This window comes from Vigna radiata, chromosome 1 (genome assembly GCF_000741045.1).
Source record: "Vigna radiata var. radiata cultivar VC1973A chromosome 1, Vradiata_ver6, whole genome shotgun sequence".
Classification (NCBI taxonomy): domain Eukaryota; kingdom Viridiplantae; phylum Streptophyta; class Magnoliopsida; order Fabales; family Fabaceae; genus Vigna; species Vigna radiata.
In genome coordinates, this window is record NC_028351.1 from 22,993 (window position 1) to 46,413 (window position 23,421).

General features: G+C 33.1%; 1 protein-coding gene across 1 annotated transcript; it reads right to left on the minus strand.

The window, feature by feature from the left end:
• Positions 1–672: 672 nt before the first annotated feature.
• Positions 673–23,259, minus strand: LOC106771470. Its single transcript, XM_014657462.2, has 25 exons — positions 23,104–23,259; positions 22,217–22,340; positions 22,058–22,120; positions 21,072–21,173; positions 20,818–20,983; positions 19,592–19,690; positions 17,194–17,343; positions 16,581–16,620; positions 16,318–16,375; positions 15,743–15,825; positions 14,651–14,749; positions 14,420–14,535; positions 14,213–14,331; positions 11,600–11,670; positions 11,095–11,200; positions 7,277–7,416; positions 6,999–7,157; positions 6,818–6,921; positions 6,485–6,660; positions 3,862–4,051; positions 3,217–3,316; positions 2,583–2,751; positions 1,705–1,787; positions 1,552–1,628; positions 673–1,175 (listed from the first exon to the last, which is right to left on the minus strand). The coding sequence occupies exons 1-25, from the start codon at positions 23,137–23,139 to the stop codon at positions 1,004–1,006; spliced, it is 2,802 nt and encodes a 933-aa protein (XP_014512948.1). The 5' UTR covers positions 23,140–23,259; the 3' UTR covers positions 673–1,003.
• Between the last annotated feature and the right edge of the window lie 162 nt (positions 23,260–23,421).

Below are 23,421 nucleotides of genomic sequence, written 5' to 3' on the forward strand. Positions count from 1 at the left end.
AAATATTAAATTGAATAAAAATTAAACCACTTTCAACAAAACTAAAAAATGTCAATAAGTATTGAACTAACCATTTTTTATCTCTAGTTTTCATAATGCCAATTTCTTTCCCAGCCATATATTTTTTTTCCTTTTAATGCTTGTTTAGGGAAACCGTTAACCAAAAATACTATAACTACAAATCTACAATACAAAATTAAAAAATATCTCAAATTACAAAAACTAAAATGTATTATAAATTATACCGTCCAAAATGTTTTCAAATTACATAAATAAAAATTAATATTTTAAAATGTACAATTTAAAATACATTTCCATATCATAATCTACAAATACATTCAAAATTGTAAAAGTTTAGAATACATTTTCCAATTATATATGATCTAAAAATGCATTCTTAATTGATTAATCCAAAATATACTTTTAGGTTTCGAAATATATTCTAGATAGTCTGAAGTGTAATTTTGAATCCAAAAATATAAATTAGATCGTATAGTCGAGATCATGTTTCCGTACTTTACAATCCAAAAATCTAAAATATGATCACTTTAAAGTTTTCCAATACCTCACAAAGGTTCGTGAAGGAATAATAAGGGTCGGGAAAGATACAGCCTTTATTGATTAGCTCAAGTTTAAAATGATTTTCAAGATACAAACAATTTAGCACAAGTGTAACATCAATCAAATTAAAAGATGCAACTAATATTGATCAAACTCAATTTCTTTTAATTGCTTTTTGATAACACTGAATTCGTTCTCTACATTAACACAAGACATGAATGCTCAGTTTGCATACATGCAAAATTTGACGCATTGACAATTAAGTTTAAAATAAATGTGCTGACGTACTACTCATAACCAACAAAGCCTTAAAACCCGACAAAATTATGCACGTCTATCATAAAAGTGAATGTAAATCCTTACCACCAAAAGCTTAAACTTGCCAACATGGAAAACCCTTGTAAAACCCTTCAATTAAAATTCAAAACGGTAGCTAGAAGCCTCAGTTAATCTTTGGTTTTGGTCGCCTTGGTCTCAGTACCATATAAAGGCACCCTAGAACAATCAAGAAAGCTGGTATAGTTGTCATATCAAACACCATATGTATTTTTCTCTCTCTTGTGCAGTTAATTGGATGAAGAAGGGAAAGGGTCGCATTGACTTGACCAACAAACCTGCGTGAGAGATTGTCAGACAAAAACTAACAAAAGTTTCAGAAAAAAAAAAAAAAATTAATAGCGTATGAAGTCCAACTTAAAGAAAAGATAAAGTAGGTCTACATGAAATCACTAGCTACTAACCAATGAAGAGCAACAGAAAAGTAAAAATAGTTGAGCTTAACCAAATTTTCATCCTTAGATATATTTTGCAATTATATTGGAATGAGGGAAAAGAAGAGGATCGAAACGCAAATGTGAACAAATTCAAGTAATAACGATTAGGACGGTCAAAGCCCAACCCCTACAGGCCAAGTTTAAAAATTTGACTGCTCAGCCTAGCCTATATTTTAAAGCAGGCCACTAAATTGCTTATTGCAGAATAGTGCCCAACCTTTTGGATGCATCCTCCAACGTGTTTAGTAGCCTCAATGCATCAACATAACGCAATTCTCCAGTGACAGTTGATACCTGAAGAATACCACATTCATGGAACTTAAGAATATGATTGCAAATTGAATAGAAGCTACAAATAACTACCACTTACCCTTTTCCAAAGGCTAACAACATAACTATACTTGTTTGCAAGCTCAAGCTCTTGGGACTGGAAGATCCTGAACGTTTTTTCAGCTTTATATTGTTAAGAATTCACATTAACTCATTGTGTCTCAAGAAAAACAAAGGCCCTATAATACCCCTGAAAGCAAAGGGCAGGTTTGCTTTCACATGGTTTAATTTGATAATATATGCTTTAATATATTTTTTCTTACCCAAGGCAAATGCAATGGTACATCATGTTACTCACTATTGGGTTCCTCCTAGTCCCACGAGATGTCCAGTCCTCACTATAAGGGATGTATTGGAAATCTTGTATCAATTAAAGGTAAGACTAAATTATAGTATATAACTAGATGCAAACCTCATTTTACAAGCCGGTTATGTAAAATTGAGTTAGATCTAATTCCAATTTCTTAAGATATATTAAGCATTGACAAGTGCTCTCACAGTCCCATTCTATATTTCAGAGTGATCCCATTTGCAATTGTTACAAATTGTGATAATAGTGAGCTATCACACCATTTGCAATTGTTACAAATTGTGATAATATTAAGCAACGACAAATGTTACTTGTTAAGAAACCAATCAATGAAAAGATTCAGCTATCACACCAACGAATATGTTCTGCTGAACCACAATTATTTTGCATGCTTATTGACTTATAAATGGTTGGTCTCTACATCTAACTCTAAATTCAACCTGCATCAAAAGCGGTATCATACACTAACCTGTCCCCATCACAGTTCCACTGCCATGTTCCTAAAGAAATTACAGAAATAGATGATATGCGCATTTTAATAATGATCTAATTGATGCTTTTTGAAATAGTAATTTTTCTATCATTAAATGGTTGAAATTCAAGGATACTAGTACGTTCCATTAGCAGAAGATGAATGGCAGAATTAACCAGTTGTATTGATTCTTCGAGGGACGTGATGACATAGCTTCTAGCAATTGAATCAGACTGGAACTGTGAAATGTGCCAACCTTGTGATGTAATGGAGAAAGGGTTGCATCCTACTGACCATAACCAGTCCTGTCATACGCAGAGATAAATCTTACAATATGGTAGTTCAAATACACTTAAAAACGAAGTTACATCTTAGTATATGGACATTGACTGTTCTACAAACTTGGGACACAGTTCACACATGCTAATCTCTAAATGAGTATGTATATTGTAGAAAAAGGTATTAAGCATCTGCAACCAGGACAAATTGAAAAAGGTGGTCAAGCTTCCTGCAGGCTCTTTTGCTACATGCATCTCTTTTTGTATTTTGGGAGATTTGGGGAGTTGCAAGGTGAGTATGGTAAAAATTAACTGATTTGTTGCCATTTAAGGGATTAGGTAGGTATACCCAAAAGAGTAACATAGTCAGTCCCATACAATCAATGCACAAGAACTGAACCTCGACAAACGAAAGATATATGGATTTAGTATACGTAAAACACTAAATGCATCAAAGTAGACTGGATTCCAAATATTGGACATAAAATGTACCTCAATAGCGGTCTCATGGGCCTGACCATAGACAAGATGAAGGGGAAGCAAACCAGCAAGATGCTCAGCAGTGGCAGCAACTGCAGCTTTTATAGGCTGCCTTTATCGTCCCCATAGAGGATGAAATCATGAAAGAACCAATGAGTAGATTTTTGTACCTATACTAATATATAAAAGAGATTCTCCCTTTTGGGGTACACGTTTTTTTTTTCCATTTTATCCTTACAGTAACCATCTTTTATATTTAAATAATTATCTTACCAATTTTACCCTCTAAACAACCCTCCTTTTAAATTTAACTATTTTTTTCGATTTGACCATTTTTTAAATTTAACCAGTTTTAATCTAAAATAATTATCTATAAAAAAAATTACCTATATAATAAATTCAAAATATTTATAATAAAATTATAAAAATAATTATTTTTACTTTTATAGTTATAATAATAATAATTTTATTATTTTGTCATCATAAAAAGAAAATGAACACACATGCGTGTAATGGTAATATCACAATTGTTCAATATAACTTTTTATAAAAGTTCACCTCTTCCGCTACCCTTTCCCAATAAATCAATAAAATATAATTGCAAGAAAGATGAATAATCAATTTTAGAAAGTTGGAAGATAGGTTTCTCAATCTTACCTCAAGTCCAGTAGAAGTGAATGCCCATTACAATGTAGATGGCTTTCCCACGAGGAGGACTCAGACTGAACGACAATAATCATGTCAGAGAGAGCTTTTGCCTGAAAATATTTGTCTAGTAAAAGTGGTTCACTGTAGATGAACCAAAAGATTGGAACCTCAAGCACAGACCTGGAATGTGCATGCCTACCTGCACCATTCATAAATACTCATATTTGTCAATAACAAAAATATCAAGAATGAAAGAGAACTTTATTTTAAACTTATATTTAATGAAATAAACAAAATAAATCATGTCATAAAATTACATCCAACTAGAACATGCAACCCTAACATGCTAGACATAGAAAGTCCTTGTTAGTCCCTAATATTTTACACTTCTACATATCCTATGTTTTTCCATTTGACATCTAAGTTTTGATCATAACAAACAAGGCAATTTTGGTGTTTCTAATATATTTATCTAGTGTGCAACAAGCTTAGTCACGATCAAGAGCAATTTTGTTTCAAGATACAAGTCATGATTAAAGCGCAAAAGACAAGTGAATGAGGCCATGTTAGATGAACTCAACAAGAATGGAAGTTTAGACAGCCAGGTTAGAAAAAACTTCCATCTTGAAGTGTCAAAAGCATGCAAGATAGAGAAGCAAGAAGAAGATCAAGAGAGGTTGCTCAAGAGTATTCTTGGATTGATGTAATCTGCAGAGAACCAAGATTAGACGTCCTTGATGTAGCACCTATCAAAAGATGTCTCCTATGCCAGCATCAATTGTTAGATGACTCAAGTCAAATGGAATAAATGCAATCTGAAGAGTGCTTTGAACTAGACACATCTGCAAGATTTCATAACGTCTAAATCCCTACAGCTGACTCACAACATCTATCTCAAAGATGAAGATTCAGGTACTAACTATAAATGAGAAAAAGTCCTTTTTGGTATCGTTAGGGGCACAAAGTCAACTGTAAAGTAAAGTAGTATGTTTCAATCACGTCAAAGTACTACAAGCCAAAGTAAGTGACAAGAGAGTCATCACTCTAAGAAAAGATCTAACAAGCAACGACTCCAAAGGTACACATCCTTCAGTGGTCCTTTTGGACACCTATACAAGGTATGCACCACCATGCAAGAAAGTTGATGGATATAATAAGAAAAGTCTTCAAAGATATCACCAACATCACACACGCAAATGATATAGTGCTGAAAAAGCCTAAAGTGCAAGATCTAATTGTAATTACTTTACCACTTGTTACTATTGTAGGATAGGAGTAGTGAGTTGATTGCCATGTTATCCCTTAGTATATTTATATTGCATGATGAATGGAATACGTTTAATTTCTTTATGGTCCTTTTATTTATTTATTTTGCTTAATTTGGTCCCTCTATTAATACAATATTCAATCAAATCCATCAATTTTAAAAATGTAACAGTGTAACTCTTCCAAGGTTAAATCAAGTCCCTCAATTTTTAAAATAGCACCAGTGTGACCCTTTTGTTCGTTGAAAATGATGTGGTTGGTTTTATAAATTGTCACTATGCATTAGTTATAAATTATATTAAGCATAAACTAAAACAATCAATATTTGTTTGTCAATGATTTTATGGCTAATTGTATAGAAAGTGATCACATTGTTGTTACATTTATAAAAGTTGAGGGACTAGATTGGGACTTATATTAATAGTGAGACCAAATTGAATAAAATAAATAAGGACCTTCAGACACCCTTATCATGCTTGAGTTTGACAATATTCGTCTTGACAAAAGCTCATTCCCTCGCAGTTTAGAGTTTTTATGAATCATGCTTTAGAGTGTGGAAACTATCTTCTATGCATAGTTCTCACCCACCATTAGCTTGCGAGGAGTATTAGAATATACCTGGGTTTATTGAAACCCAGCATACACTTGACCTCACTATAACTTTTTTCTGTTCAGACATGTAAAGAATTAGTCAGTTTGGTACAGCTGGACAGATGTAATATATTCACATCCCTCTACACGCAATTTTTTCAGGTTTCAGAATCAATACAAAACTCAGTTATTATTTTCTCCTAAATCCTTAAACTCAACACTACAGTATGTGGAGCATATAATTGTGCCCCAAATACTACAATGCCCCAGTTTATTCAACAGTAATGCACAAACCCAATTCATTATGCATAGTCCACGGCAGACTTTGGGAAACTTAGTGAAGCAAACACTATGAGCTTCAAAGTCTGAGCTATAAAGAGTTGAAGATACACGAAAACTAATGTAATATTTAGGATTGATGCTACTATCATCCCAAATCAGGTATGCCACACTTCCTATTCAGCAGTTGAGACATAAAACCAAGCATCTTATAGAATGTACGCAAGGGTTGTCTTACACTCATCTCTAATTCTGACTTAATTATTTATTTAATTGAATAAACATTTCAAAATAAAATTCCACCAAATTTGCTTTGAATAAAAATGTGCAATGGATGAAAATAGATTGAGTAACATATAAACTAATCATCAGATGAAATAAATTTTCCTTTCACCCTTTTTTTACACTCAACTTCAAGATGTCTGCAACTTATTCTCATTTTTCAATGTACATACAAATGGCACTCTAAAACAGGACTTAAGGATATAGGAATGACCTTTAAGAGAACCATGTTTATTCAGCCTTTGCAATTGATATTGCAGAATAGAAGAATCAAGATATGTTCGAACTGTCTTTCGGTAGGTTCCATTGATAAGCAGTAAAGGTACAGCAGCTGCTCGTCGTGCAACTGCAAAGGCCATTGCTAAGGCAGGATCCTCCGACAGTGGCAACCTAAAGTGACAGTAATGTAAGTAGAAAATTAGGTAGACAATTTATAGGAATGTGATACATCAGACACGTAGCATTGTCTTAAGAAAGCATTTCACCAACCAAATGCCTAATTGAAGGTAGGGTAAAGAAAGGTTAGAATTAAAAATTCATGGCATACATGTGCTGACTGAACATTGCTTTCTGAGAAGGAACTGTCAATGAGGAAAGGCTCCCCTTTATAGCATTCATATCCACAGGAAGCTGTTTTATGTGCTTAACTTTCTGAAAAAAATAATACAAGGGCAATGTCAATATTCAGCTGTTGCAAGCCATTTCAAGTGATCAAACAGACATCTTACCTCCTGTGTAACGAAAAACAACTGAAAGGATATCTTCTCATAATAATGGAAGGCACCATCAGCAACCGAAGGTGACACAATATGTCTCATAGATCCCCACAGCATTGCACCTAGATGTGCAAGAAAAGAATCACGTGCAACCGTGTAATTTTGGAACTCCTACAAAGGGGTAAATCCTTGAATGATGAGGTCCAACCAGAAATTTAAATCACCAAAAATTTGTGGGCATACAGTTCATTATAGTAATTTACTAAATTAACAGAGATCAACTGGCTAACCTCATTCGTGTCACTGAATAGATTCCAGCTCTCCATCCGTTTCAAAGCTTCTATGGCCTTTTTCTTATGACTTTCATCATATTCTTTACCTTCAAATGACTGTAGCTCATTTCTCAAATCCCGCATCCTTTCATCAAGTTCTGAAATTATCTTATGTTACAAGCTGTATTAAAAAGCTACAATAAAACTTTGTAGCTTCTAAACCTACAGAAACTGAGCAATGAAATCTACAAGGTTTGATACTTAGAATGAAAAATAAAGCAAAGTAGAACTACATACAAATAAAAGCTTGATGAGAACATCTCACCACTACCAGAGAAGCACAGATACTTCAAATGATAACCATGCCCAAGAATTGATTAGCACAATATTTGTTATTAATTGGTGATTACAGAATATTTATTATTATTGGAACAAATTTACTGGTCAACAATTTATGAATGATTGTACAGCTACATTTATGTTATCTTGATAATTAGTTAGCCCAGCAGCTGCAAGGTAGCATTTATTGCACAATAGTCACTTTCAAGTCGAATGGAGAATTCTCCAGAGGAGAACACATGTGACAATAAGTCTGCTATAAGCATGGTCCATAATCCATTACAGCACGACAGAACCAAACACATTGAAATTGACAGACATTTCATCAAAGATAATCTTGACAGAGGCTTTGTGATTACAACTCATGTTCCTACAGAACATCAAATAGCAGATATTTTTACAAGGGTTTCCTCCCGGTAGATTTCAAGATCATGTAGGCAAGTTGGGAATGATTGATATTCATTTACCAACTAGAAGGGGAGTGTTGTGATTTGAGATAATATCTTTAGAATCTTCCTAATTAGAGAAAATAGATACATAATCTTTTATTTTATTTTCCTAGTATTCCTAGTTTTCCTATTTTCCTTTTTAGGAAAATTAGATTATTACAAATAGAGGGTATGAGAATGTATTTTTCATGATTGAGAATAATAAAATAAGTCTTATTTTCAACTATATATTTCCTCAATATTTCAATAATTAGGCCATTGGTCCTATTAATACATGAGCCAGCTTTTTATTTTAGGAAATATAGAGAGCTAATTCTAAGGAAATAAATCCCTGTAATTATGGGATTTTACAGCAAGATACACCTGTATTAAAGAATAAAATTACAGCAAGGATAAAATAATAAACCTTCTGAATTACATAATGAGATGCACAGTTTTGACAGTCCCTCTCAAACTGGTAAGTGTTCTCCAGTCCCAGCTTGGATATAACTCTTTCAAAGTTAATGCAGATCAGCCCTTTGGCGAGTATGTCTAAAAGTTGATTTTGAGTGGACACACACAGGATAATAATCAAACCATTGTCTAGTTTTTTCTTGATAAAATGTCTGTCAATCTCAATATATTTAGTTCTATCATGTTGCACCAGGTTGTAAGTTGTACTAATTGCAGATTATTATCACAATATAACCTCAGGTTCATCCCACTTTATCTTCAAGTCTTCCAATATAATCTTTGGCCATAGAAGTTCACATAATCATTGGGCCAATAGTTGAAATTCTGCTTCTGCACTTGATCATGCTATTACATTCTGATTTTTTACTGCTCCAAGCAACTAGATTTCCACCAAGGAAGGTGCAGTATCCAGTAGTTGATATCATATCCACCACAGACCCTGCACAACCTGCACCCATATATTCTTCAAGACTTACACTCTTAGTTTCGTTTAAACAATTCTAGGAACAGTTTGTAAATGAACCTCCTTTGGTTGGTGTATAAATTGACTTAAAAGTCTTTGATAAGTCAGCCAACAAGTCTATGATACGTTTCTTTGTCCACTGCAATATCCTACTCTGTCTTCCTAACTTTATGCTTGGATCAATTGGAGTACTAGTTGGGTTGCAGACTGTCTACCTTATTTCTTTAAGCAAGTCAACAACATACTTCTGTAGAGATATGAAGATTACTTTTTTTGGCATGAGGCACTGATTCTCAAAAGATATTTAAGTCTTCCTAATATCTTAATCTCAAATTTCATGGCAAGGCATTGACTCAACATTTGCTCCTCCCTTTGGGGTCCTTCGCATGTTCCCTCTACCAATGGTTCTCTGTATTATATCTGTTTTGTGAATGCTTTTTCACGTTTCACTTGGTTATACTCTTAAACACAAATCTGATGCCTTTACTGTTGTTCAGAATTTTAAAGATGTGGCTGAACTTCCATTCAATGCTAAAACTAAAAGCATTCAGACTCATTGGGGCCTGAGTTTCAGTTCTCTAGTTCTTTTCTTACTACTCATGGTATTCTTCATCGTGTTATTTGTCCACATACTCATCACCAAAATGGTGTTGTTAAATGTAAACACAGGCACATAACTGAATTGGGTTTAACTTCATTGCATCATGCTCAATTACCCTAAAATTTTGGGATTTTGACTTTCAAGCAGCAATTTATTTAATTACTCGTTTACCCAATGCAATAAAATTCAAGGTGTTTTATTTATATTGATGCAATAAAATTCAAGGTGTTTTATGTATATTGATTGCAATTCAAGGTGTGCAATTTTAACTAAAAACAAACACTTAACAGCTGACACAGTAGTCTTTCGTCTACTTGTTTCCCCAACAACCAGTACAGGCTCATGTCTATAGCAGCGAACCACAAGGAATTACAACTTCTGTGTGCCTTTGGTCAAGAGTACACTTTTCAGACCATCTTAACCTCCAAACTAACAACCAAATAGCAAGAGCTGCCTCTACATGATATCTGTTCATACAATTTTTTAAGTCTAGTTTAACCTGAAACTGCATTCCAGAATTTCTTGAACAGACTTCTCATCCTCGTAAGATCTGTTACCATGTATATATCTTTCTTCCTTCTTTTCTTCATCATTAATAGAGAACTCTCCAAACAATTCTTCACTCTTGACTTCTTGTAACACTTCTTTGATTTCTTTCATGTCCAGAAACCTTCTTTCATTACAGCCACACTAGCTTTTAGCTCTGCAACCATCTTCCTTTATTCACTGGCCACCTAGTTGATTATCCATTATATCCCTTCATTTCAAAACCAGCAAGTTGGACCAATCTTGTTCCGTGCCTCGTCGAAAAAGAAAGAACACAGCCAGAAACGAAGATTGAATATCTTGTGCAATATTATTTCAGCAACTGTTAGTACTGTACACCAACATCCACATACAAAACACTTCCTTTCCTAAGGGTATTCCCTGTACACAACCAAAGGCTCTTCATAAAAAGACCCCTAATTCCCCCCAAAAGGGTCCACTATCTGGCAATGTCGATCCCCTCAAATTACTAACATTATAACTACTTTTTATTTTTAAATTTCCTTTTATAACACACATTCCACTCTCCCTCATTATTTCCCTGTGAACCATTATATCAATGTAAGTGGGATAGTTTATAAATGGATAATGAATCTGGAAAAACATTCACATTGTCAAGATTGATATTTGAATTGAAACCATTATGCATAATCGCTTATATTTTAAAAACAAGCTCAAATTTGCATTTTTGTTCATATTTTAAGACTATCTTTAACATTTGTGTTTATATTGGTTTGAAGAATATTAACTACATATACTATTTCCTAACTTTGTTCTGCTCTATAACTTTCAATGTTTGTTGCAACCAAGCTTAATGACATTGTTCATATCTCGTGTTGTATTTGTTATTTCCCAACATGTCAAAAAAACAAGATTTTATGAGAAATTGAAGAAAAAGTTTTTTACCGAAATAAAAAAGGGAATTCAACAAACTTAAAGTTCAAATTAGAAATTTAAATGCCATGAGCTACAGAAGGAGATTTACCTTCACAAAGAGCAAGCTTAACTTTCCTTCCTTTGCAATGCTTAAAAGCAAAAAGCTCATATATATCAATCTCAGCTAAAAGAATATCAATGGCCTGGTGTTCCTTCTGCAACATTAAAAGTAACAACTGACTCACTTTTAGAGAAAATGAGTGTAGAAAGAAGGGACATTTACTATGTATGTCGGATGCCTACATTCCTCTCAACTCACCATCCTTATTGACATTCCAATGATATCAAAGTCGACTAACACTACATAAAACTCTTGTCAACTTGAGAGAAACCTTAGAATAGAAATGTTTATTTCTATCACAATTTGTTTCACATCCTCAATCATTTCGGTTGAACCACGCTTTTCTTTTTTTATTTGTTTTCAGTATTAACAATGTATAAGGTAGAGACTATCAAGAGTATATACAATTAACTACAACTCTCTATAACCTCATTTCTTCGAAGAACCGTATGCAATATGCAATATATTGTTAGATCAGACATAGTTTACATACATCACCAAATACAGCAAATTTCTCCTGAATAGTATCTTGCAATCGATCTTCTGCTTCTTCTTCCGAAATTTCTGCAACCAGCAAGAAAACAGATCAAAAATAGCAAGAAATATAACATGGCATTGAGAGTTAAGCCATGCACAATGAGAAGAACAAATAAAGTTTAACTTTACAAGTCAACATAATATGTCAGAGGTTTCCAGTAATTTTGTTTTTCTTCGAGACTAACAAGACCAAAATAAGTGAGAAACTAGAAGAATCTGGATCAGTGAAAAAAAAATACACTCAATACCATATTAGATGAAGTGAACAGAGGAGAGGGAGAGAGAGAGAGAGACAATGAATGATGAATCAAACTTATTTTATTAACATCACACAATAAATCATATGTACATAAGCTATTTATACAAGTCAGTTATCTGTTAAGGATAACAGATACTGACAATTATACATGAAATGAAAAAGATACAATAATAGGAAACCTAGAACTGTACAATACAAAGGTAACCCATACAAGCCAACTATAGTATAATGACACTTATATACTATAAATTCACTTCATCTCCAGTCAATGTGGGATCTCCACACCCTCCTCACACAATGCTATATACATCTCGAGCATTAGATTAGATATTAATAGGTGATCTAATAGCAATCATATAACGGGTGGCACAATAGGTCCAACAAAATACAAATCTCACTAGGATAGACTTTGTACGGTTTTGATACTATTTTAAGAGGTGAACTTTAAATTTAAATCAATCTTACAAAATTGACTTGTAAAGTAAGGTTTTCACTCACTTATATAGTGTAAGTTCACCTTATCTCTAGTTGATATGGGATCTCCAATAGGTTTAATGAAAAGATAATGGACTTGAGGAGAAAGTTTATTGCTATGCTTGATTGATTTGATTGAATTAATGAAGGTTGGTGGGTTATTTTTTGTGTAAAGTAAAAATTACCCTTAGTGTATCTTTTCAAAATATAATATTTCTTTCAGAAAAAATATTTGAGAAAATGAAAAAGAATTATTTCATAAAAAATAATTAAAATAAAAATAGAATTATTAATTGACAATAAATAATTTAAAAACCAAAGAATAAATAAACAAATAGGGGCAACACAGTCATTTACACTCACTCCAAATTTTCTCCTCGGGTCCACTCAAATCACCTATACCAAATACCCAAAATCCTCATAGATACACTTAGATATTTCTTCATGAATAGTAAACTTGCTATATCAAACACCAGTACAAAGAACATTTGAGCCAAGGAAACCCTAAGACATAAAAGTTTGTGCGATGAAATTCAAAGCAAAACACCATTATCATTTACAAAGTCGCTTACACTCACAAGATTTTTTGTTATTGAAGGCCCAAAGAAGAAGGATATTTACATATACCAAAGAGGATAACCTCTTGACGTGGCATTGCTTATTGCTTTAGAAATTCAGGAGTTGTTGTAACATATGTGTAGCCCTTGAATTAAAATAGCAATTTTGGGACCATTGAAGTAGTAAAAAGGTAGCGTAATGAGCTCAAGGACTAGTGGCAAACTGATTGGGAACACAAGTTGAACTAACTACTGTACAGTAAGGTTGGGACAAGCAAAGTTGGATCCTATTGAATGATTGTCCTAAGCATTTTCAGATTGACCATACTTAGCCTTGATGATAACACCATACTTCAGTATGACTATAATGTACAAACTTGACAATGAATGTTAGATTGACCATCGTGACCTTTCTGACCACTTAAGTGTCCCTGACAGCTATAGTTATCACCACCAAAGAAATTTTGACAATAAGAGTGATTATCAATACGAGTGAGTAGGACTTGAGGTATAGAATCAACACGATTATTCATTTGGCATTACTAGCAACCCTCTTGTCAAGGAGCATGCACTCAATTTTCTGATTGAGCTGGCAATTCTAAAGTTTAGGTTATTCGACAGGAATATGCACTACAGACGTATGCAGCTGTTCCAAATAATCAATACATTTTTTATATGAATGCAAATAAGCATCACATTCTTTATGAATGAAAATAAGCAAAGTTATGTTGAATAAAGTATGCCACCATTATAAAGCGCTTATTACACCACTCATAAATATCCAACACCATGCCTTAGATGTTCATACATTGGCATGGGAAGTGTGTTTGAGACCCCACATCGATTAAGACTAAGGCCAAATTATGATATACAATTGAGGTACAATCTTCACCTTAAAAATCGGTTTTATGATGTTAAATTAGATATAAATTCACTTTCTAAGTGTTACCAATAAAATAATTATTTCTTTCCTTACATAATTAAAGACCTTCTAACCGAAGTGGTTGGTCAGTTTCTGCATCAAAGAAGCATTATCCATGATTTAGTGATTTTTCAAGCTCTTAATATGATATTGAGAAAACTATTATACTGAACTTAAACTTAGTACTGAGAGTTCTTTATTTCTAGATGTTATGCTGAACTAACTACTAATAGACTACAACTATATAACTAACTATACAGCTGTCATTGACAGCTATGACAATTAACACTATATTCTAATACAAAAGTATGATTTAAAGCTGGATAAATTCCACACAATCAAACATATCATTACTACCTGAAGCTGAACCAATTGTTTTTTCCACACTTGGTAAACTTGCTTCTGTACGCACACCTTCTCCCCCAACAGCAGGTCCCCATGAAAAAGGACCTGCACTTAAATCAATAAATGCCCATCTGGTATAAAACAATGACAAACGGAAACAAAATGTAAGGGATGTATATGAGTGAAAATTAGCATTTTGTAAAGCAACAGAAATTGAACCTGTCTTTTCCAATCCATGTATCAGTGAGACATTCTGCTTGAAAATCACTGTAGTCTGCAGATTTTAATACTTTTTCTAATTGGAGCTTCAGGTCTTGATCCTTCCCTTTTAGTAACTAGAAATGCAGGGTAAAAAACTGAAAACTTAAGAAAAAGATGTAGCACAAAAATTTTGGTAATTATATCTGCTTTCCTATGTCGAGAGTGGAGACATATCTGATGAGTATACACCTGTAAAGCTTTGACCTCAATGATCTCAACTATGTCTTTCCCTTGATATAACCTCCGAAAATTATCCAGTGCATTTAGCCAAATATTATGCCATTCCATCTGCATTTTATTGTTTTACCAAAACAGCAAACATTTAACAATGCTTCCAACAAGAACTCCAGAAAAGAGACCAGACCCGAATAATAAATGAGCACTGAGCAGCACAACTACCATAGAAATGCCCTAGTTACACTGGCTTGAAGCAAAGAAATATATAAGTGGAGAGGACATGAGGATTATGATTTTGCGTTTTAAAAAACATATATACATGTTGAGAGGTTTTCTTTCTCCTTTATTACAATTTTTTTACTCTTTGAAATGATCCATTCTCCCTTTACCTAAGGAGTCAATGGTATTTTAGTTCTCCAAAAAATTCCAAATTTAGATTTTGTTCCCAACTTTCAAAACTTTGGTTTTAGTCCTTATATTTTATTTTTTATTTTCTGAAATACACAAAATTTGGACCCAGAATATAGGGAAAAACAGTTAGCTTTAAGGACTAAGTTCGCTTTAAACACTATTAACCCTTATGTAATTGATCTCCAATAACTAAATGCTCTGCCCATCACTTTCATTCTGTATTAGCTCCTATAAGTTAACTTTTGGCGTAACTGATAAAGAGGCCATGATAAATAGTATTCATGGAGGGGAAGAGGGTAGGAAAATCTTGGACATGGGAAAATGCATATTTGGAAGCCAGGTGAGACATCAGATGATCTTTTGGAAAGTCCAATTGGTAATGCAGAAGGAAATTCTGGTGCAAGAGGTAGGGGAAAGGAATATAAAATAGAAGGGGTTATTCGGAGGACAGGTAGCCAATTTTATATGCACAGGAGATCAATAAAATAGAACTGCATGATGAATAGTAGTTAGTTTTGTAAGTAAATGAAGTTCAAAAGAAGTAGAAAAAGTAACTAAAACTTGTACCAATAGAATTTGGTATAAGACTATCATAAGGTCATCCAATCATGTATAAGATTTGAATATCACATATGCAAAATAAAAATTAACGAGCATATATGCTTTCACCATACAAGGAAATGAAATACTTACAACATCAGCATCCTCGGTTCTTGTCCAAGAAAATTTCATCATTGGATGCTTTACATACAATGGTCGCTGAATCTTAGTAAGAGCTGTAGAGCAATATCAAGTAGCTAATGAGGGATTCCAAGTAAAAGCAAGAAGAAATGAAGAGGGACTGCACACATCAACTGCAGAAGTATATCACAAATAATAAAAATTTGATTAAGCATAGGAAAGACTTTGCGGTGTCAATTTTACTAGAATTTAGAGATTGCCAAAACCAGTCAGTTTCATCTTAGCTGATGTGTGTGTATACATATGTTTGTGTGTGTGTGTGTGTATAAAGATGACTACAACTATAGCCCAAAGTGGAAGAGGGTAAAACCTATGTTCCTTAACCTAAAGCTAAGTACACCCTAAAACAGCTCTTATAAAAGCTATACAATGAAATAATAACACCTGTTTAAACACTTCTCTAAAATTGAAGCATATAAATTTGTATGCACCAAGCTTGGAACATAGAATGTCTGTAAGCAAGTAGTCATCAGCTTTGATGAATCCTGTACTAAGTTCCTTAGACAAAATGACAATCGATGGCATACCAAGAAGATTTTCAGGAATGTTTTCTGCCTGAAGAAGCTTCATTTGCAAACTCTTATTCTGCACAACGTGGTGGTTGTTAGGGTTGGCATTGAAGGCCTTGATTTAGTATAGAAAAATATTTAACGATTACTTTTTGCAAATAACTAGTTCATAAACTCTGCAAAATAATGCCAAATATATTTCGATACAATTTACAAATGAAACAACCAAATCACAATAGCAGGGCACATTCTAAGGAGAAAAGACAGAATATTTCATATACCTCCTTTAGCAAGTTTATTTCGGGCTCAGATAAACCTCTCCTGAAATATTTTGCAAGAGACACAATATAAAAAAACATGTAGGTACAAAAGCATGGCGCCATAACATATAATTTTGATAGATACACATGAGCTAGACTTGAACTATGTAAGAAAATATAGAATTATTTTACTGATCTGAGTTAGGCTTTTAATCTTGCCAAGATACATAGTCTACCTTAAATCCATATTTAAGACACCTAGAATTGCCTTGGACATTAAAGGAAGTGTTGGAAAGTAGTCTTAATCCTACGTGAACTAGAGATATGTCTAACAATAGAGCCTTGGAAAGGCCACAACTTACAAGGAATTTTGTGATTGAGTTAAACTCTAATTTTAAATTCTTGGAATTCCCATTTGAGAGCATTCCCTTTAAACAGATCGAATTCATTTTGTCTCTCCAAAATGATTTCCATCCTTCACACAGTAAATAAAAACTACTTTGGTCTTTGAATATGTGCCTACAAACTCATTAGTTTAGACTGTGTATAATTACGAGATTCTCTACAAAAGAGGTGACATTGTTGGATTTGATATATAATAAATAATAAATGATAACATTCTATAAATACGCACCGATACCCATATTTAGATTTCCTCTCATCACGCTTGGGATTTAAAATAAAAATATTGTATGCATTATCAAGCTGAAGGTATTCAACTAGGCTAGATAAAAGGCCATCCAACATGTCCACGTCTACTTGCCAACTACCACCATTGTTGTCCCTGCAATAAAGAAATTGGAAGGATAAGAGAAAGCAAGAAATTCAAAAGATAAACAAAATGAAGCCACATTATGTTCCTAAAGTAACATTTATCATCACTTCTTTAGAGCGTCATAGCTACTTTGATGTTAAAATTAAAAGAGTATATTTAAAGTCATTTTGGTCCCTTAAAGTGTAGTATTAATTTAGTCCCTAAAAGTATAAAAAAACTTATTGAGTCTTTGAATGTGTATCAAGTGTGACAATCATGTCTGGTTAAATTTTGAGAGACTGTTGTCATTAACTTGTAACATTTAAGGACAAATTTGACACTAGGGATCAATTTGTATTTTACAGATTTAGGGGCCAAATCAAATTTTTTTTATCTTTTAAACAGTAAATAGCCACTGGTTTATATATCCAAGGATCAAGTTGTTCACTTACCATTCAATAATTCTATACATCATTAAGCTTGAAACTTACTTTCAAGTTAAAGCTTCTTAGGTAGAGTATTCTTGGATCTTGACATTTGAAATAAAGAAAAAAAATGGATTAGATGCCTTTTGCCCTTAAAACTAGCTTTGTAAAAGTTCTTTTTCAAAGTTTCCATTTAAGAAAGGCTGAACTTTTAAAAGTTGTTTTTCTTAAACCACTTAGATTTACTTTTCAAGAGAAAAGAAACTCAAATTAATTGGCTCCATCCCTACCTATGTATGGTGAGGGGAGAAACATAATTGTCATAATTATAAAAATAAGGAGCAAATCCTATCTAATCAGGAATATCTAAATTATATATGAATTAGTAGAAACATTTTTAATTTTTCACTTATCACATCTTTGCTATTAGAGGATATCAAATCACCACTATTTATTAGATGATTCCTTTATCTCAATATAAATAAAGCATATGTTCTCAATATAAATATCAACTCGATGTCTCTATCTTCCTCTACCTTAACATGGAATCTAGAGCCTTTCTAAAAATTGTGTTGGCCTAATAAACCCAAGGTCTTTAGAGGATTTCTTCTGTAAATTTTTAACCCAGGTATTTTAATTTCAGTTATTTTGTAATCTTCATTGATGAATTCTCTTGATGCAGTTGGGTTTATCTAAAGAAAGACACATTTGAACTTTTATCCATATTTATGTCTTTCTTCAATGAAATTAAGAACCAACTTGGGAAGACACTCAAAATTCTTAGAAGAGATAATGTTGAGAACTATTTTTCTGATACATTTTCTTCGTTCTTGTCTTCCCAAGACATTTAACATCAGTCAACATGTCCTCATGCTCTACAAAAAAAATGGTATAGTAGAGAGGAAGGGTATACATCTTATTGAAATTGCCTGTCTTCTAATGTTGAATACTTATGTTCATGTTCATCATTAGAGATATGCAATTCCCACTACTTGTTTCCTAATCAATAAGACGTCTTCTTCTCTTGAAAATAATGTTCCTCACTCTATAAATTTCCAAATGACCCGTTGTATCATGTTTCTCCATGTGTGATTGGGTATACTTGTTTTGTTCACAATGTCTCTCCGGACTTGACAAGCTTTTGCAAAGGCCATTTAAGTGTGTGTTTTTGGGCTATTATCACTTTAAAAAGGGTATAAAGTTATTTTCCGTCAACAAAAAGGTATTATGTTGATTGATATCACCTTCTTTGAGGACACATCTTGTCCTCAATGGAACATTCTTCATTTGTTCAACAAGTCCTTCCTATACAATCTTGTGATATTCATTGATTATTCCTACTTCCTCTCAAAATCCAACTCAAAGTGCAAATAACATTCTTTCACCACCTCTTCTCACATACCAGCATCACGCACAAATAATTCCTTCACCTTGCCTGAAGATCCTCATGACTCAGATCCTCCACCACCAAATTGAACTAGTGAGAAACACTGAAAGGGGGGGTTGAATAGTGTTTCTGGAAATCTTTTTCAGCACTTATATTTGACAACCTTTGATAAACATTGGGTGATCCTCATGAGTTGCTAATCCCCTAACTCGTAAGACGTTGTCTTGACACAAGCGTTTATAGCTTGATTGTTTAGCTATTCTACTGTAGCATCTAGGAGAAGTAGCTCTTAAGAAAGGTTGTGTCTGATGATGAGAGTGTCTGTGTGTTAACTATTTGCTTTGCAAGTATATGCTATAGTTGAGGATAGAAAGCTTGTAGAAATTTAATACTAGGCACACCCATTTTATAAATTAATAGGAACATGTATCAATATGAACATTAGGAAAAATTAAATTAAATTTACCTGCTGCCAACTGGATCCTCCTTCCGGCCAAACACATTTATGGCATGCTCAATTATGGAAGTAACCTTCTCTCCCATTTCAATAGCATGAACAGAAAAGCTGCACCATAATGTCGACTGTCAGACACAAGATTGTACAAAATTTTCTCACCAAAAGGAACTTCCAAGAATAAATAAGGAAAAGCATTATCAGATTAACTTTAGAGTGGCCATTCCAATCAAGAGGGCTCAAAGAAAAAGATATACAAGTATTATTATCAGGGATTAGAAAATAGTCCAGAACCAATATTCAAATTTGGTTCAATTAAGTTGATTCAAACAAATTTTTCATCCTTTTATCATGCACTTCTCTTCATTCTAAGAAGTATATCCTTTTATTTAAAAGTAAATATATAAAAATAAACTGCTAAATTAAGTGAAGATAAAAGAACAATCAAATTTATCAGATCAAAAGGTTTAGCTTTAAATGTATCATGTAAAAAAGACGATGACTGCGGCCATTGTAAGCCTTAGTAGTTCTCTTGTGAGAAAGAAACTAACATCAGCTTTGGCTTTCAAATTTGGTCTAGCAAATTTTCCACTCCATCCCTATGTTAACCTCAAGGGTTTTATGACGTAAATCCTCTAAAAGTGATGGCAAAGCAGTCTGCATTTGTGTTTCTCCACAAAATAACTACATTTTTCCAATAATTATTGTAATTATATTATGTATAATAGACTAAACAAAATAAATTAAAATATGGAAAAGTTACTCTAAGGGGGATTCTTTGTTTTTTCTTTTTTTGTCCTTTCCTAGAGTCCGATTACTATTCCTTCTTGTTTGTGTTGAAATAGAAATGTTCGTAGAATATCAATAAAATAATTGTTTTATTTTAATCCCTTTCTGAAAAATCCTATATCTTAGTTTCTATTTTTCCCAACTTAGAATCTTTCTGCAAGATAGTCGTTAATGCTATATAATATGTAGAAAACAAATATAAAAGAAGAATAAAATGGATTGATTTTTTTGAAACATCAAAGGTCATTTATATGAAAAAAAGAAAAAAAAAAATATATATATATATATATATATTAGAATTATCAGTCAAAACCCCTAGTGTATTGAAACTTAAAACTGGTATCCATTTCAGAAAAGTAGAGTGCATAATTAATCATAAAAGCAAGATGATGTCAAGCACTAGTCCGTACAGTCAAGGCCAGATGAAAAGAAAAAAATAAACAAGTTACTTGTAATTTATGTGACTGACAACAGGAAGGTGGTGCCATCGCATTTTATCGATGTTGCTTTTGTAAAATGGAGTAAGAACTTCTTCATGTCGAATCCGAGTGTGTTCAAAGATATGATCAATTTTGGTAAACCAACGCTCAATTTCTTCTGGAAGAAGCTTGAATTCTGAAAAAAAAAAGAAAAAAGAAACACTATAGAATCTGCAATCCAATAATATAAGACAACCAAAAAGAGTTAGTTTTCAAGTATGTACCATGGCTGCCCTTCCCTTCAAATCCTATAAATATAAAATTCACAGGAACTGGGAGGTGGATGGAATCAACTTCCTGAAGCTTTAGATAATTAGCAATGTTACCTGAAATACAGTAAAATTATTTTAAGACTAGGTGCTCAATTTTCAAAGTAAATTGCGGAAGGTTTAGCCAATCCTTGCTTAAAGTACAACTACTACCACTGTGGTCATCAAAATATAATAATATATGAAAACAAGATAAAAATGTAATTAAAGCAAGATAAGCTAGAACCATATAATAGGTTTGGTGCTAACGAGATAACAATAGTCCTATATATTGGAGGTGGAACAAATAATAATAGGATAGGAATTAGTCAATCAGACACGAGAGAAAGGGAGAACAAAGAACTCATAACCCGATAAAATACTGACATAAATGAGAGGAAAACCACCTCATGAACCTAACAAAAAGAAAACAGCAAACAAGAGATATAAGGAATACTGGAGAAAAATAAAATATGCAGCAGTGAGGTTTTTTCAGCTTTAGACTAACCAATAATAAAGGTGAAAATGGTCAAAGGTTTAGAATTAAAAAACCTGGGTATTTTAGGGTCACAAAATGAGTAATAGGTCATAAACTACGCTTTTGTTTTTGGACTAAATGATAATGATCTACTACGCCATTGGACATATTAAATTCCATACACATGAATAAGGAAGTATACCACAAACATTTTTTCACAAGTATAATATAGCCTCCAATGGAGAAGGAAAACTCCACCTATTTAATCTTTGAAATGAGTTTCTACACAAGAGGCAAATAAGACAACTAGAGCCCAGAAGCTAAGAATTTGACAATCCAAGTTAACTTTTATAGCAAAAATAGCATAAACTTATATTGGATAAATATTCATTAAATAGAAGAATATATGATTTACATTATCAAACAACATTAGTTCAAAGAAACAAAAGTAATTAACGAAGACCTTTAAAAAATGCATGAATACCTGCATTGGTATAATTAAATGAGCTTGATTTTCCATGGCTTGAAAACTTCAAATCATCAAAATCTGAATAGCCAACAAACTAACTAATGAGATTAAGAAAATCTCTGACAGGATAATGAAAAAAGAAGTTTAGACTCAATGAACAAGGTGTCACCATACCATTGTGTATAACATCCTCGCTCCAAAAGCGACTCCTTTCTTTGAGGTTAAACAGTGAGAATACAGATGATCTGCCACTTTTGCGAGTTTCAATAGGAGATCCAAGTGAACTGACTATTAAGAACTGATAAAAATCACAATAAGGGTTGACGTTATGAATGTCTTTATTTACAAAAATAACAAACTTATCAAAGGGATGTGAAGAGGCAACAAGCACTAGCTATTAAAAATAACATAAAACAAAAAAAATCAACAACAGAAGGGCCTAAAAAGTCAAAACATATCTAGCTAAATGTAGAGAACAGAACAGTTATGCTTTCTATCATATCTCAAGATTAATTCTATCATGGATCAAAATCTAGGTTGAACCTAAGATGAATCGCGGATTCATCTCCCACCCTGATTCGTGTTATACTATTGCGATCTGTCCCTAGGATAGTGGACAGGATTGATAACTTGTTCATAATATACCCAAGGTCAGAGAACTAAAGAATGTAGAAACCTCAGAAACAGAGCACTGTTACAGGGTTGGCCAGAAACATTTGCCACACGGGAAATGTTCATTGGAATACAGAACAAAAGGGAAACTACACAGAGAAGCACGCAGAAATCATTGGTCTGGGTTATTAATATACAACTTTCATAAGCTGTCCTGAAGGAGAAGGTAAACTTCTTTGCGCAACGAAAATCAAGCATCGTGGCTATCAATCCTGGATTATTAATCTACAATTTTGTTTCAGATTCATACATTTGAAATAGATATTGAGTACATAATAGAAGAAAAAAATGGGGAGGGTGGGTGAAGTTGTTACCGAGGAATCAAAGAATAAACAGAAAAAGAAGAAAAAAAGAATAAAACACAGTGAATAGAGGACGAAAGGACTAACCAAGATGGGTAAGGCCACTGCAGAAGAACGAATCATGGTAGGTGGTGCCACTGCAAAAGGAAGAACCGAGCTCTGTAGTTGGGGACAAACCAGACCAGGGCAACCACAGAGGGAGGTACGCAAAGTGTGTAGGGTTGAGTTTTGGGGGTCAAAATTTACATTTTAATATTTCAAAATCATCCCCTTTTAAGGTTTTTTGTATTATATTAAAATTTTATTTAAATGTAAATCTAGAAAGATTAAAAATAGTTTGTATAAAGATAATAAAGGATTAAAATACATGATTTTTAAGAATAAGAATTAAAAGATAATTTTCAA

What these genes read in the sequence shown, in the direction of transcription:
- LOC106771470 (XM_014657462.2), bottom strand. Translation starts at nt 23,139, where the DNA reads ATGATTCGTTCTTCTGCAGTGGCCTTACCCATCTTG. An exon ending in GAGGATCCAGTTGGCAGCAG is followed by an intron (nt 17,344 to 19,591) that starts GTAAATTTAATT and finishes TCTTTATTGCAG; the next exon opens with GGACAACAATGGTGGTAGTT. An exon ending in TCTGCTAATGGAACGTACTA is followed by an intron (nt 1,788 to 2,582) that starts GTATCCTTGAAT and finishes AACAATATAAAG; the next exon opens with CTGAAAAAACGTTCAGGATC.